Source organism: Branchiostoma lanceolatum, chromosome 9, assembly GCF_035083965.1.
Source record: "Branchiostoma lanceolatum isolate klBraLanc5 chromosome 9, klBraLanc5.hap2, whole genome shotgun sequence".
Taxonomy (NCBI): Eukaryota; Metazoa; Chordata; class Leptocardii; order Amphioxiformes; family Branchiostomatidae; genus Branchiostoma; species Branchiostoma lanceolatum.
Window position 1 is genome coordinate 20514353 of NC_089730.1, and position 16403 is coordinate 20530755.

The 16403-nt window shown below is 42.9% G+C and overlaps 2 protein-coding genes across 2 annotated transcripts; one reads left to right on the forward strand and one right to left on the reverse strand.

Moving 5' to 3' along the window:
• Window positions 1-70: 70 nt before the first annotated feature.
• LOC136442331 (peptidyl-prolyl cis-trans isomerase-like 3) lies at window positions 71-5152 on the forward strand. The gene is made up of 7 exons (XM_066439130.1): window positions 71-238; window positions 478-552; window positions 774-826; window positions 1108-1216; window positions 1544-1662; window positions 2259-2360; window positions 2416-5152. Exons 1-7 carry the CDS (start codon window positions 236-238, stop codon window positions 2438-2440), a joined length of 486 nt encoding a protein of 161 aa, XP_066295227.1. The 5' UTR covers window positions 71-235; the 3' UTR covers window positions 2441-5152.
• A 997-nt stretch (window positions 5153-6149) lies between these two features.
• LOC136442271 (guanine nucleotide-binding protein-like 1) lies at window positions 6150-16395 on the reverse strand. Its single transcript, XM_066439040.1, has 14 exons — window positions 16278-16395; window positions 15703-15865; window positions 15042-15132; window positions 14843-14888; window positions 14469-14620; window positions 12802-12873; window positions 11774-11984; window positions 9906-10001; window positions 9192-9362; window positions 8922-8974; window positions 8475-8600; window positions 7981-8155; window positions 7544-7684; window positions 6150-6891 (listed from the first exon to the last, which is right to left on the reverse strand). Exons 1-14 carry the CDS (start codon window positions 16348-16350, stop codon window positions 6680-6682), a joined length of 1782 nt encoding a protein of 593 aa, XP_066295137.1. The 5' UTR covers window positions 16351-16395; the 3' UTR covers window positions 6150-6679.
• Window positions 16396-16403: the final 8 nt, after the last annotated feature.

Sequence of the window (16403 nt, forward strand, 5' to 3'; positions counted from 1 at the left end):
GTTTGTGTGCACAGTTTTTCAAAAACTTGTTATAGAATATTTTGTGACAATCTAGTTTTTCTGAATCTGCCGAAATATCTCTAACGCCAGAGTTTAGTGAAGTCTCGCGGCTGACCCGGGCGAGAGTTGGGGCGAGAGTTGAGGCGAGACCTGGGAAAGTGCGGAAGTCGCGGGAAGATTTGACACGGCGGAGTTCGGGACAGTTCGGGAGGAGTTTATCCGGTTTGGGGACGGAATGGTAAATTATCTGGGTGTGAAGAGAGACAAAAGATCACGTTTTTGTTTAACATATATGTATATATGGCAAGAACGTTCGTTAGGGCAAGAATTCTGAATGTTCTGGTGCAAATGATAAGGGGGAGGGGGGCACCGAACGTCTGCTATGCGTGAATGCTTTTGTGTAACGTTACATGTAGTTTACAAACAAAAAAAAAGATTGACGTTAACTCTACCCCTGTCTGTTACCTTCCCCTCCAGGCTGTGACGTTACACACGGATGTCGGCGACATCAAGATAGAACTGTTTTGTGAGCAGAGCCCGAAATCATGTGAGGTAAACTATCTTCTGAAGTTCTTCTTTTTATTTGTTTTCACAAATTTATTTGTGAGCAAAATCGAGAATGTTTGATAAAAGCTATATACAACGCATAGATATGATAATGGTAGTGAAATAGTTGTCCATATATACATTTTAACTGAGCAATAAGACGTAAACTTTAAAGTGAACGAACTTACAGGATTTAAAAAAATTCCTTCCATTAATTTGTTCTCCAGAATTTCTTGGCTCTTGCTGCTAGTGACTACTACAAAGGCAATGTCTTTCACAGGTGAGTTAGCAAGATCCAACCAGAGAACAGATTTACACATCCCTACATGATCGTGAATTGATTCTGGCTCAGTATTCAGTGTAACACACCAGCTTAAACCGCATACAGTGACTGGTTAGAGTATAGTAAAGTACATGTAGCTCTGGTAGAATTATAGGTCATGTAAGAATTACAAACATTTAAGTACTGTGATAAACATTGATTAGGCTGTTTGATTTTGCAAGTCTGCACAATTACGCGTATACAAAGCTTACCTTTGTTCATGAAAATTCTCTCCCCAGAAACATCAAAGGGTTCATGGTTCAGACGGGAGATCCCACAGGCACGGGGAAGGGGGGGAGCAGCATCTGGGGAGGCAAGTTTGAGGACGAGATCAGCGACACGTTAAAGGTAAACAAACAGAACTGTTCTAGACACAGAACAAGCATCCAAAACGTTAGCAAGTCTTTCCTGTTATTTGCATCAAAGATGTTGGAATTGTTTGATTTCAGATAGCTTTTCTTTTATGATGTCTTTATTTGTGCCAAAGCTGTGTATAGAAATATCTGAAGTTGGATCAGAGACTTTAGCTTTCTAGTTTCAAATTCATAACTGATGTTTTAATGTCTTCTATTTTTAGATACATGTAAAACCAACCTTTTCTCAGTAACTGTAAATGTCCTTTAAAGACTGAATCTGATTTGTTTGTTTGTTTGTTTGTTTGTTTTCCTCCCCCAGCACAACGTCCGTGGGGTGGTTTCCATGGCGAACAGCGGACCCAACACGAACGGTTCTCAGTTCTTCATCACGTACGCCAAACAGCCGCATCTCGACATGAAGTACACCATCTTTGGAAAGTAGGACATGTTTTTAATTTTAATACTGTAGTATTTAATCAACTTTGAGCATTTCAAAAAGGCCATAGTATACACAATGATGATACATGTAGTGAGAAGGAAAAACTCATTTCACAGGACACATTCTTTGCTTTCATGATTATTCAAAAGATCTTCCCAAGCATATGCATGTTATATGTAGTTTACCATCTTCGAAAGTATGACATTATTATGATGATCAGGCACACAATTAAGATAGATTGACAAGAAAATTTATTTCACCTTCTTACCTTAGTTCTCATGATGAACTCTTGAACTCGTATCTTCCCAAGCATGTTGGATCTTTCTTTTTATATTAACATGTACAGGTACCAAACTTAAAATGTCCTCTCCTTGTTTGTCATGAAGACATTTTAGCACAAAAAACACTGCCTCCACTCATGTTTTTAATTTCAAAGTGATCCCCTTCTCACAGATAGAATAATCTACCAGAGAAACCATTGTGCGTAATGGAGTTTAATGCACTGTTATTTTCCTTGGGGCACCAATCTTATTTTCAACTTACTTAAGATCTTGGGATGGACATAGTCTTAGATATTGCCACTTTCTTCCCCCAGAGTGATAGACGGCCTGGACACCCTGGATGAGCTTGAGAAGCTGCCGGTGGAGGAGAGAAGCTACAAACCGCTGTCTGACGTCAGAGTATCCGACATCACCATACATGCCAACCCCTTCGCTGACTAATGGTCCAGTCCAGAGTATCACCATACTAGCACATGCCAACCCCTTCGCTGACTAGTGGAACAGTCCAGAGTATCACACATCACCATACATGCCAACCCCTTCGCTGACTAGTGGAACAGTCCAGAGTATCACACATCACCATACATGCCAACCCCTTCGCTGACTAGTGGAACAGTGCAGAGTATCCGACATCACCATACATGCCAACCCCTTCGCCGACTAGTGGAACAGTCCAGAATATCACACATCACCATACATGCCAACCCCTTTGCTGACTAGTGGAACAGTCCAGAGTATCCGACATCACCATACATGCCAACCCCTTCGCTGACTAGTGGAACAGTCCAGAATATCCGACATCACCATACATGCCAACCCCTTCGCTGACTAGTGGAACAGTCCAGAGTATCCGACATCACCATACATGCCAACCCCTTCGCTGACTAGTGGATCAGTCCAGAGTATCCGACATCACCATACATGCCAACCCCTTCGCTGACTAGTGGAACAGTCCAGAGTATCCGACATCACCATCCATGCCAACCCCTTCGCTGACTAGTGGAACAGTCCAGAGTATCACACATCACCATACACGCCAACCCCTGGCTGACTAGTGGGACAGTCTAGAGTATCCGACATCACCATACATGCCAACCCCTTCGGCGACTAGTGGAACAGTCCAGAATATCTGACATCACCATACATGCTAACCCCTTTGCTGACTAGTGGAACAGTCCAGAGTATCCGACATCACCATACATGCCAACCCCTTCGCTGACTAGTGGAACAGTCCAGAGTATCCGACATCACCATACATGCCAACCCCTTCGCTGACTAGTGGAACAGTCCAGAGTATCCGACATCACCATCCATGCCAACCCCTTCGCTGACTAGTGGATCAGTCCAGAGTATCCGACATCACCATACATGCCAACCCCTTCGCTGACTAGTGGAACAGTCCAGAGTATCCGACATCACCATCCATGCCAACCCCTTCGCTGACTAGTGGAACAGTCCAGAGTATCACACATCACCATACACGCCAACCCCTGGCTGACTAGTGGGACAGTCTAGAGTATCCGACATCACCATACATGCCAACCCCTTCGCCGACTAGTGGAACAGTCCAGAATATCTGACATCACCATACATGCTAACCCCTTTGCTGACTAGTGGAACAGTCCAGAGTATCCGACATCACCATACATGCCAACCCCTTCGCTGACTAGTGGAACAGTCCAGAGTATCACACATCACCATACATGCCAACCCCTTCGCTGACTAGTGGAACAGTCCAGAGTATCCGACATCACCATACATGCCAACCCCTTCGCCGACTAGTGGAACAGTCCAGAATATCTGACATCACCATACATGCTAACCCCTTTGCTGACTAGTGGAACAGTCCAGAGTATCCGACATCACCATACATGCCAACCCCTTCGCTGACTAGTGGAACAGTCCAGAGTATCCGACATCACCATACATGCCAACCCCTTCGCTGACTAGTGGAACAGTCCAGAATATCCGACATCACCATACATGCCAACCCCTTCGCTGACTAGTGGAACAGTCCAGAGTATCCGACATCACCATACATGCCAACCCCTTCGCCGACTAGTGGAACAGTCCATAGTATCCGACATCACCATACACGCCAACCCCTTCGCTGACTAGTGGGACAGTCCAGAATATCCGACATCACCATACATGCCAACCTCTTCGCCGACTAGTGGGACAGTCCAGAATATCCGACATCACCATACATGCCAACCCCTTCGCCGACTAGTGGAACAGTCCAGAGTATCACACATCACCATACACGCCAACCCCTGGCTGACTAGTGGGACAGTCCAGAATATCTGACATCATCATCCATACCAACCCCTTCGCTGATTAATGGTCCAGTCCACAAGCTTCAACTGCAGATGTCAGCCATCTTGTTTATCAAGAAACTGTGATGTTCTGTCTAAAGCCAAGATGTCGCGACCCGTGTTCAACTTTTAAAAGAACAAGGGCAATAATGAATTAGCTTTGGTACCATCCCCTAAACTTACCGCTGACTCTGCCTTTTTGCTTGCTTACCACAGAAAAACAGTTTTCTATGGTAAGCAAACGATAAGGGAGAACCAGCGGTAACTAGGGAGGGTTGTTCCCAATCTAGTAAACAATAGCAGTAAGGAGTCTTTCACAACATGCAAAGTATCCAGAAGATCATGCTTTTCATCTTGCAATTCATTTAGGCACAAAAGTAACTTTTAACACTATACAGTCAGTTCTGTATGGCAATATTTGTGTACTGTTGAAGAGAGGGAAGATTGGAAGCACATAAAAGAACTGAGACAACAGACAACAATGCGAAGTAAACTTTATTTCATGCCAAATGTACTTGTGATGTTACATGACTAAGGTTGAGGTCATGCTCCTTGCATTTAAGAACAGCAATGTATGCTTACTGTCTCATGTGTACACATTTTCTATTTAGTACTGTACCTTTATACTGAGTTTTACTCACATCTAGTCTTTATTCTCTTCAAATTCAACATAACTTAAACAGCATCTTCAAAAGATGATTTTCTAGCACTTTTAAAAAGTAAATATCAATCATGCACGATTGAAAACAAAATAAAAATCGCCTTTTTAAAAAAAAAAAACCACGAAGACAGGAATGACTGTAGAGAAATTTTAGCAGCAATTTTGCTTTACCGACTTCTGAAAATAGTCTCTTACTGTCCATGCCTTTTACAATAAATCTTTATCATTCACACATGCTTTGTAAAGTTTGTTATACTTCTTATAGTCCTCCATATAACGAAAATAGTTGTATTTTTCTCGTGGGTGTTCATATCATAGTAGGTAGTTGTATATCTTACGTTTCTTACTACTTGAATGTATGTGTTCTTCATATTATTCTATCATCTTCCTTATATCTTACTTAATATGTATACTCTCCTAGCCCATAAGCCTTTGAGTGCCTTCAGTTAGTCCTTTATGGTTGCTACAAATGTATATTGCTTCACTTTAACCAACCATGCTACACTATTGCTTTAGTTTGTTGTTGTGTGTGTGTTCACTTCCAGTGGTTTTAGTTTCTAACATCAGTTAAAGTACATAATAGTTCTTCAATATGACATGAGTACTGCATACAGTCCCCTGCCTTATACTAATATAATGTAAGAGTAGAGCCCATATCTAGGAGTTCTCTGTGGAAAGTTCATGTAGTAACCCCTCTGAAAAACTTCTTTACAAAATCTAAATAAAGAACGGGATTGAGTTATGCCTACTAGAAAATTCAGCTTGGTCACATACTGCACAATATAAAAGCGTTTCTCTCATCATCTTATAGCTTTTGTCTGTCATGTACAGTTATAGTAGGATTGGTCAGTCGACCAATCGTAGGGAATTACGCTGAGGAAGCGACCTTTGACCTCCGCTCGTGCCGCCTTCATTAATAGCGACATCCGCCGTCCCTACGGCTGGGCTCGCCTCCCGCTCAATGTTACCACCGTCCCGCCCCTACTGCAATTTCGTTTCTTTAACGAACGATCAGAATTGTGTAAATTTACCAATACCGTACGTAAATGCTACACTGCAGTTTGTGTTGTAACTGCCGGTCGCCAAGGCCATAGTCCTTGGCCGTTGATGTCTTTGTACAACCAATAAGCCTCTATCACAGAGCAGACGCACATATTAAAGACATCACATGCCCCAAACCGCGTAGCTCTCTTCTTGTATTGTATATGTGTACGTAAGTGTAATTGGTGAGTGGGAGTGGTTACTCCAGACAAGAGGTAATGTAAAATTGACAGGACTGTTTTGTTGTGGTTTATGAATGGTGGTTTCCTATGCCAGGTGGTCTGGCCAGGTTTGACTAATAGTTTTCTTACAGGTTTGCAATAGAAAAACCTGTTCTGTTTTTGCTTGCAAGGATGGGAGCCGCCATGTTGGATGTGACCATTTTATTGGGAGGAGTGTTTTTTTGGGTCTCTAATGTTGGGTGTGACCATTTTGACGGAGGGGTATTTTTCTTGCTAGTTGCAACACTTTTCACTGTTTCCTGTTATTTGATGTCCAAAAATGAGACAACCCAACCCTATTGCACATTTCTATATATCGTAATTATACAGGCACACAATGCACTGTTACCCTTAGTCATCATTAGCAAGGAGATCAAACGGGTTGCTAATGACAACCGTCTCTTTCTGCTCCTCTTCCTCCAATCCTAAGACTCCTGTTTCCCTCTGTTTTTGATTCCCTCCGTGTACAATTGAATCACCAGGGTCGAACACCCTTCCTAGTCATCGTCAGCAAGGAGATCAAACGGGCTGCTCATGGCAACCGTCTCCTCCTCCTGAGGCTCTCCATCCCTCCTCCCTCTGGCTGGTTCCTTCCCTCCCTCCTCCACGGAGCTGGAGAAGTCGGAGCTGGAGTCCTCCGCTGCCCCTCCCCTGCTCCTGTCCTGCAGCGCTGAGATCTCACCGGTCTCTGGGTGGGCCTCCCAGTCTCCTGCAACAGGAAAGGTCTTCATAAAGGATTGACAAGACATTGTTTAAGTCTCTGGGTGGGCCTCCCAGTCTCCTGCAACAGGAAAGGTCTTCAGAAAGGATTGACAAGACATTGTTTAAGTCTCTGGGTGGGCCTCCCAGTCTCCTGCAACAGGAAAGGTCTTCATAAAGGATTGACAAGACATTGTCAAAACCATGACTGGTTTACCCATGTACTTAAACACTATGCCTGTTGAACAAAATGCAAATTTATAAAATAAATATATAGTGATTGAACTTGTAAATACAGTTAACAGATCAAGACTGTACAGCATGGACAGCAGAATATGACTGACCATGTCTCTTCCTAAGAATTATAGTTTATTTTCAGTGCAAACCAGACTGTGGAATACCAATGTTTTATAGTGTTTATTCTGGGAGTCTTTTGCACAGGGAGTTAGTTACATGTCTTCTAGTAGGAGCAGTATGCTGATAAGACATATATGTACTAGGAAACGTATGCACATTTCAAAGGGATTAAGACCAAAGCATACTTTCGGTATATCCCAGCGGCTTCATACACAGAGAGATGGGGCCCTCCCACTTGTCATAAAGGATAGTTACTACTGTGTAACATACTTGGTGTGTATGGGTTACAAGCCTGTATAACATACTCTGGTGTTTAGTGTACCCTGGCGGCTTCACACACAGACAAATGCGTCCCTCCAGTGCCATGCGCAGGATACTGTTCGCCGCCCGATACACGTCCGTTCGCGCCGTCTTTGCCGTACGGAAACCTCGCTTCTCTGCCCAGGCTGGGGAAAGAAAGGGAAGGTACATGTTTGTCCCTTCAGTTCTAGCTTATACTAGTTATATGAAGCTACTCTCCACTAGAAATAAAAAGGTGGCCAGATACTATAATTATTGTACCATGTAAAATATTCAACACGCTCAAAAGTACAGTACATTGAACACTTGACATTCAAGGGTTTACCATTTAAGTGTAACTTACTTACAACTTAAGGACTGCAACCTTTTCCAATAGCATACTGACTTCAATACATGTGTGGTTTTAGATCTTAGCACTCTAAGATACAGTAAACCTCCCCACCATCACAAATGTCCCAGGCGCACCACTGCTCCTGTCGGGCGCCCTGCGGCTGGGTCGGGTCGTTGTCAGGGTGACGCAGGTTCAGCAGACGCACCACGGGCACCCTGGCCGCCAGGTATCCCACCGACGTGTACGGCTCCTGCAGCTGGGGCAGCGGGTAGGTACCCGACAGCACCTGAACATAGGGGGGAGACCTTAGGTCAATATCCTGTTACTCCTGACGTATAACCTGTTACTCCTGACCTATAACCCACGACCTCTAACCCCTGACATGTAAATGCTTTTCCATAAGAGAAGGAAGATAAGCAAAGGAGAGTTCCACAGCAGTAACACAGATCCCCTGACCTCTAACCAATTAACTGACTTTCATCAAACCACTGACATGTAACCAGTGACCTGTAACCCCAGACCTTAAGCTGCTCATCTGTTGAGTGAAGGGAAGATGAACCCAGCCTTTAACCCAAACCCTTTAACCTATGACCTGTACTCCTGACCTGTAGCTGCTTGTCTGTGAGTGATGGGAAGATGAGTCCGGGTGAGTCACACAGCCGCACAGTTGGGGTGAGGAAGATGGTCTGGAAGTGCTTGGTGTGGCCGGGGGTGCGGGACGTGCTCACAACCTGGATGGGGGGGAGTGATGCATGTTATGTCACTAATCATGTCATGGCACTGATTATGTTATGACGCTGATTCTACACGCAAACTTCATGGTATGGATAACATCCGTTTATGCATGACCTCAGCTTATTTCATTTTGAAAAATTTGCACCATCACTTGACAAGGATGTGACATTGCTTGTAGGTATTCAATTTTTCTGAAAAACATTTACAAGGAGAGCGCCCTCAGCGCTGAACATTAATAAGTTAATCTACCAGACTTATTATGTATAGTCTAGCAGGTGTGCAGCAGCTATAGAATGTCACAGATCAAAGTTCCTCACCTTTGACCCCACCAGTCCATTCATCAAGGAAGACTTTCCCACGTTGGGGTGTCCTGGAGGGGGGGAAATGTACTTTTATTATCTTGTTAAAAACATGCATATCAATCCTGAGATCTACACCTGTACCTGTTGAAATTATATCATGATGCCTGCAGTCTTCTTCTCACTGCATTCAAGAAATAATAAAGAATCTAAAAACATTTTAAAAAAAGATCTTAGAAATTGCACACATGCAGAACCAACATCACAACAGCAATGACATGAGCTAACCCACACATCCTATAGTCAGGACCCCGTCACGGAACTGCAGGTAGGGGGAGCTTCTGTCCTGGTCCGTCTCTGCTGGCGGGTCCGGCGCACTCGTGTCCTCGTCCTTGTCATCGTCGGTCTCTCCGCCGACTTCTGCAGCTGCAATCTTCTCAGCCCAGCTCGCCAGGTCAACTGTGGGTGTACAAAAACCAAACATCGACATGTGGTTATAGAAAAGGACCAAATTTAATGAAAGCACAAGGTTACAGTTACTCAAGCAACTGGATAATATCAGGAAACGATTATAGATGTTTCAGACAGCGTCCCTTATCTTTCGTCAGTGACCAGGACCATTTAACAGCTTTTAAACCAAACCTCAGAATTGATGTCGGAAATGTCTGTTTCCAAATCTTATCCAGTTGCTTGAGTTAAACTGTTACAGTAAAAATACCTTGCGTATCTCATTACCTGGATGTCGACAGACCAAATGAATGATACAATCTTTGGTTTGTTTTCCTAAGGGTTGCAACTTACTCCAGAAAAAAGTGGCCTGGGTCTCTTCTCGGTTTCTTTATGAAGACTTTGATAGTAATTAGCTAATATGTAACTAGCAACAATCAGAGACTGAACCCAGGGCTTGTGACAACATGAGAAAGCTGCCCATCATTCTTTGGCTAAATGATATACCAGAGGCAGTCTATTCTAATAAACCAGTAAAGTGTGAACATCTCTTACCTCTCCCATTGCAGATTTTCTCACAAGCCCCCAGCAGCTCGCTGGGCCCGACGGCTTTCATGTTGCGACCCGGGCGTCGCCGCTTCTTCTGTAGCACTGAGGAAAAAAGGATGACTTTCAAACTTATCGAGACACAGCTTAAAATCAGAAATTGGCACACAGGGCTCCAGACTAACTTTTAGGCCTAGGAGCACTGTGCTCCTAACTCAAAAAAGTTAGGAGCACTAGCAAAAATCTAGGAGCACCACTACAAAAAGTTGGAAGAACAAGCAAAAGTCTTGGCTATACCAAGTAATACTCCTATTAATCAATGTTAACAACAGGGAATAAAGTATTTGAATAGATCATAAAAGATAAAAGCCTACATTGATGGTGCAGAACAATTGGCAATTCAATTCATTCAACGCCTACCAAGTACCTACATACTGATACTAGTACGAGGGATTTTTAGAAAAATTTGGCATAGGTTCCCCGGCTGGCCCCTATCCGGGGGCCAGGGTGCCTCAAGTTCAACAAGTTGAAAAATACACAATGGTATTTTTTACTTGGAACAAGGCAAGTAATGATTCACATAACCTTGAATGATAAATAAATAGATAACTCTAAAACTTCTCTATTGGGTTCATGACCAAAACAAATAAAGTCACATTCCATAATTTGAAACTTCACTGCTGGCATCAAGTTCAACATTTTTACAGGTGTTTCTTTTCTTTTTACCGTCACCCTCTGTCTACAAATAATCCCCAATACTTTAATACCCTTAAAATTCTTGCTCAATAGTATCAAAAATGATCTGTTTGTGCCCGCCCAGTCAAATATCTTCGGTTCCTTCGAAACGCGCAGTTCAAATTTCGCGCGTCAGGACCGCGCCGCGATCCAATGACAGGCTGACCGCATGGAAAAAGCTTTGTGATTCGCCGCTGTGCAGTATAGACCGCAGCAGAATAAAAGTAGCACCATAACAACGGGCAGATAATGAGCTTTGAAATGATACAGAAGTGACAGAAGAAAAATTTGATATTTTTGGGAATAAAACTTCACTTGAATTGATTCATCGATTTTTTATCGTGAAAATTATCGCTTGAACAGGTGTAAATATGACCGCAGGAAACAGGCGTTTCATTCTGCTGTGGTCTATTTTTCATAAACATCATAGCCGCCATTGAAAACAGCGAGCGTCCGGCGAGCGCTCACTTTCATCGGCAAAGTTTTGGCATTTGAAACATTTTACAAATCAAACAAATACACCACAAAGGAGAGAAACCTATATCCTTTATTTCTATGGGTAACTTTGCCACTAGGAACGGATAGTTTTGTACCGCGGGTGTGGGAACATGATAGAAAATTCACCGACGATATTCGCGGTAGCGTTGGAATACCTATATTTTCGGCTTACCGCTTAGTTCTGCAGGCATTATCCTGGCGCAGGTCTTAATTTTTGATTGTCGCACCGTGCGACCGCGATTTTAAATCTAGTCGCATTCTCAAAAAACTGGTCGCATACATGTTGTATGCGAGTCGCACTCACGAGCGCTGGCACATGATATACATGTACTACAGGAAACTAGAAACGTTTAAGACCAATTATGAGAGTGGCTTCTGCTTGTTTGTAAGCATCATTTTAATGCTATGACATCTTCCAAGTGTTAAATATCTGATAAATTCTTTTCCTGTTTCTTTCACACTTAACACCTTGCCTAAGGCGCAAGTTGAATGACCTACATGTGTAAAACCAGCTGAAGCCATCTATACATCTAGTCGGAGATGATCAAGTTTCTGACCATCCAACAAAGGAACAACAGTAGTAGGATTCAGTAAAACCCCATCTACAAGGTCTTAAGACATCTTGAGTCTTAAAGGTTCCCGACCTGTTCCTGGGTCCTTCTCATCCTCAGCGTGCTCCTTGGGGAAGGAGGTGAAGCAGACGACCTCCACCTGGGGGAACTTAGACTTGAAGTAGCTGCGCCAGGCCACGACAAGGGCAGGGGGCGCCAGGTCGATCTTATTCAGCACCAGGACGAGAGACTTTCCCAGCTCTGTGGTGACATAGTCGTACAGGGCTGGGGAGAAGTGGAGAACCTGGAACAGAACAACAGTTGCTTAGTAACAACAGTTCCCATGGTGACAGCGCAGGGGGCGCTAGGTCGATCTTATTCAGCACCAGGACGAGAGACTTTCCCAGCTCTTTGGAGATGTAGTCATACAGGGCTGGGGAGAAGTGGAGAACCTGGAACAGAACAACAGTTGCTTAGTAACAACAGTTCCCATGGTGACAGCGCAGGGGGCGCTAGGTCGATCTTATTCAGCACCAGGACAAGAGACTTGCCCAGCTCTGTGGTGACGTAGTCGTACAGGGCTGGGGAGAAGTGGAGAACCTGAAATAGAACAAGAGTTGCTTAGTAACAACAGCTCCCATGGTGACAGCTCAGGGGCGCCCGAGGTCGACCTTATTCAGCACCAGGACGAGAGACTTTCCCAGCTCTTTGGTGACATAGTCGTACAGGGCTGGGGAGGAGTGGAGAACCTGGAACAGAACAGTTGCTTAGCAACAACAGTTGTATGGTGACAGAACAACAATTGCTTAGTAACAACAGTTCCCATGGCAACAGTCTAGGGGGTGCCAGGTTGATCTTATTTAGCATAGAGACTTCAACCTGAAAGTGAAACAGAACAACAATTGCCTAAGTGATATCATAGAGGCAATACAGCGTAGAACTTACAATAGTAGCTAGGTGAGACAGAGTTTGTGTACAGAAAGGTGTAGAATCTTCAGCAGTTACTAGGTAATACTGTGTACAGAACAGGGAAGAAGTACAGGATGTATAACAGAGCAACAGTTGCTAGGTAACAATTGCTTAGCAGCCAGAAGTACAGAACTGGGGAATAACAGACTTACCGGATGCCTGATGTCTGTGATCAGTAGGATGATGTCAGAGATCTCCAGGACTCTCCAGAGCTGCCTCCATGTCTGATGGAGTAGGGAACAAAAAATAAGCAGCACAGTCAGAAAAGGCATGGTTTGAATATGTAGCCAGATCTCAGGAACAAACTGAACATTTTAATCCTGGATGAAACCTTAGATGTTGTGCTGTGGGACTTCATACTGACTTATTTAGTGCAGACTGTCAAGACTCTACTCTAACCTCTCAAATAGAAGTACCCCCTGGTATATAAGTACCCCCCGGAAAAATCTTCAAAATCTAATAAAAGTACCCCCTGGAATAAAAGTACCCCCCGGAAAATGTCAAAATTGACATGTAAGCTATGTCTATGTTACTAATACGTGTTCTCATGGTATATGTGTGCATCTTTGACACTGATATTTGCAATTAGGGATATTAATGGACAGCAGATAAAGCCAAAAAATCCTTTGACACTTTTAGTTTGGAAATATAATCATTGTTACAACGTAAAACAAGAAGGCTGTCTAGTTCCAAAGTAACTGCAGTCATTTTTTTGGTTACATGCAAAATTGCATGTTGGAAAAATCTACCTGCAATTTGATAAATCTAAGAGACTTTCTTAGTAATCTTACCTGGCTGAATAAATCTACTCTATACTCTACTCTACATACTATATACTTAAGTATATAGTCAGTTGTTGACACAAAAACTCTGAATATTACAAGTTTAAAAAGAATAAAAATTTTAAAAAGAAAATTGAAGAAAAAATAGTAAAAACTTTTCAGCTTAGAAAATTCACAATGTAGCTAAAACAGCAAAACAATAACTTAATTTTGCCCGTAGAAATATTCGCTGGAATACGATCCTGGAATTATTAAACTGCAATGTTTACCAATGTAGCTAGGTGGCGTTGTCATTCTCTCGTGCGGTATCGCGAGATTTAGCTGGGTTTGGACAGAAACAGTCGCCATCTTGTTTGTTTACTCGTATCCTCGCCGAGCGCTGCCGTATTTTCGGACTGATTTTTGCGTTTCAGACACATCAAAACAAGTTGACTATGGGTACAAAAGAATGAAAAAGTATCGGTAACTCATTGTTTTATTTGGTTGGACGGCGATTTCCGAGATTCAATTGAAAATTTGGCGAATTTTGAGAGTGATAGCGCGCGCGTGTGTGTGCGTCTGTGGTTATCGGTGACTGTGAGTTAGCGCGCTCGAGCTTCCTCGGCCCAATTTTTTCTACAAATTGTCGCAAAATAGAGTTCTCAAGCTCAAAATCTAGGTTGCACACGGCGCTACCAGGAGTTAGAAATGAGTTGCGACAAGCAAGTTGTGCTTGTGCCGGGTATTTTGAGTACTGCACCAACATTTTATCCCAATTCCCTGATCATGATTCTGAAAAAAAAAATAAACGTACCGTCTAAAATAAGAACGTACCGGGCGGACTTTGAGGCGAAAAAAAATAAACATACCGGTACGTTTCTTTGAGAGGTGAGAGTATTTTGGTCATTCCTGGATTATATTAAAATTGAGGACTTAGAAGCTGTCTCCTGACCTCTAAGTTTTTTTTTTTAATGTTTGAAGTAGCTAAGTTTGCTAGGGTTAGGGTCAGGGTCATGGTCAGGGTTTACTAACTTCTATGAATAAGAATCTGCCCTAACCTCTAAGTTGTGTTCGAAGTAGCTGAGCCTCTCCACGGAGTAGGTGTTGTAGATTTTCTCCAGGTAGGTCAGGAAGTAGGTCTCCTCCTTCCGTTCCAGGTGAACCTTGGACTCTCCGTAGGTCCAGGGTGGACGTTTGGGCATGTCTAGGACTGAATGAAGGAAACGGCTATGATATATCATCATCATCATCATCAATCAACATGATAAATGAATGTGAGTAGTATTCACTGTACTGCAAAGCTCTTTATGATAACTCAACTGTCCAGCATATGACTTTCATAAGAAATCTTACTTAAGCTTGTTACTATAACTAAACTTGCATACCTAAAAGCCCATTAGATAAGTGTTAATAATGTTAATGAAGGGCTTACCAGAACCTGGCTGGTAGATGTCCTCTATTGCAACCTCTAAGTCAGTCTACAGGGTAAAAACAACAAGGTACATCAATGATACATGTACAGATATCATGACCATAAAAAGTGAGTTCAACAACAAAACATGTATGCACTTTATAAAAAATATCTGATTCAGCAATGTTTACTAGATGAGATGAGCCTGCAGGTCACTGACCTCTGGCACCTGACTGATGACCTGCTCCCGGGCTATTTTCTTCCTCCTCTCGATTTCTGCCCGGGACTCCTTCATGAAGTGCAGGCGATATCTGTGGGACAAAAATTGGAGAAAAAAAATGTAAAAATTACTTGCAGAATGTAATAAACACTTTTTTCTAAAACACTTAAACTTAATAATTCTTTTTATATGGTTCTGAATACCTTAACTTTTTTAATTCATTCTGAACAGAAAATTAAATTAATCTGATAAAACCTGCATCTACCTAACCATGGACATTATGTCCTTGACTTAAACAGCAACTAGCTATAGCAAACAAATACATGTAAGCTAGTTTGATGTGAGCATGCAAAGCGTGAATTGGGGCTGCCTTCAACTTTAACATATTACCTTCAATGCATCACAGTGCACATGCACACTTCAAACTATGAACTAGCTTATAAGCTAGTTCGGAGTTGTTACTACGCATGTGCAGTGTCAAAGGTGAAGGCCCCGACACGTGAACAAAGCCAGTTGTTATGCGAATCTAGACAGTTGTTATGCAAATCTAGACAATGTCCAGGCGAGCACTGTATACGAGCCGGGGGCCTTCACCTTTGACACTGAACATGCGTAGTAGCAACTCCAAACTAGCTTACTAGTATTAGAAACAACCTCCCACCTGTTAGGATCATATCCCTTCTCCCCAGGTTTGCTGAAGACCGGCTGTTCATTTATTCTCCTCACATCGACCTTCTCATCACAGGGCACACTGGTGACCTCTGACTCCTGACCCTCATCATCACTGTAGGTCAGGTTCTGACTTTTAACCCCATCTGTTCTGTCTGTAAGATACAGAAGCAAATATTTCTATGCAACAGTCGGGGGGGGGGGGGGTATTAAATCATGTGAATGGTTTTAGGAAACATGGAGTTAGATGACCAGCTGCACAGTATGGTCTGAAATAGATCGTCCATGACCATTTTAAAGAAGTGACCATTTCACCTACTTCTACTATTTGATTAATCAGTAAACTCCTTGATAAATTCAGGATACAATTTATTGTGGAAACATGATACAGGATACAGGATACTGAATAAGTTGGTTGACAAAAAATACCAATAGGCACTGGATATGATCTCCACATCATGAATGCAGATCGATATATTTCGCAGCCCAACATACAGGAGAGTACACGCCCCCTCCCCACCTTTACCATAAGGTGACATGTTCGAACATAAACACACAAACACACACCTTTCTTTCTCTCCCGCTTGTCCCGGAGCTGCTTTCTCTTCTGTTTGACACTGAACGGCTTTTTCCTCGGCATCGCTGCAAACTCTCACGAACCTTCCCTCAGCTTACGGCGGGAAAAATAACAAG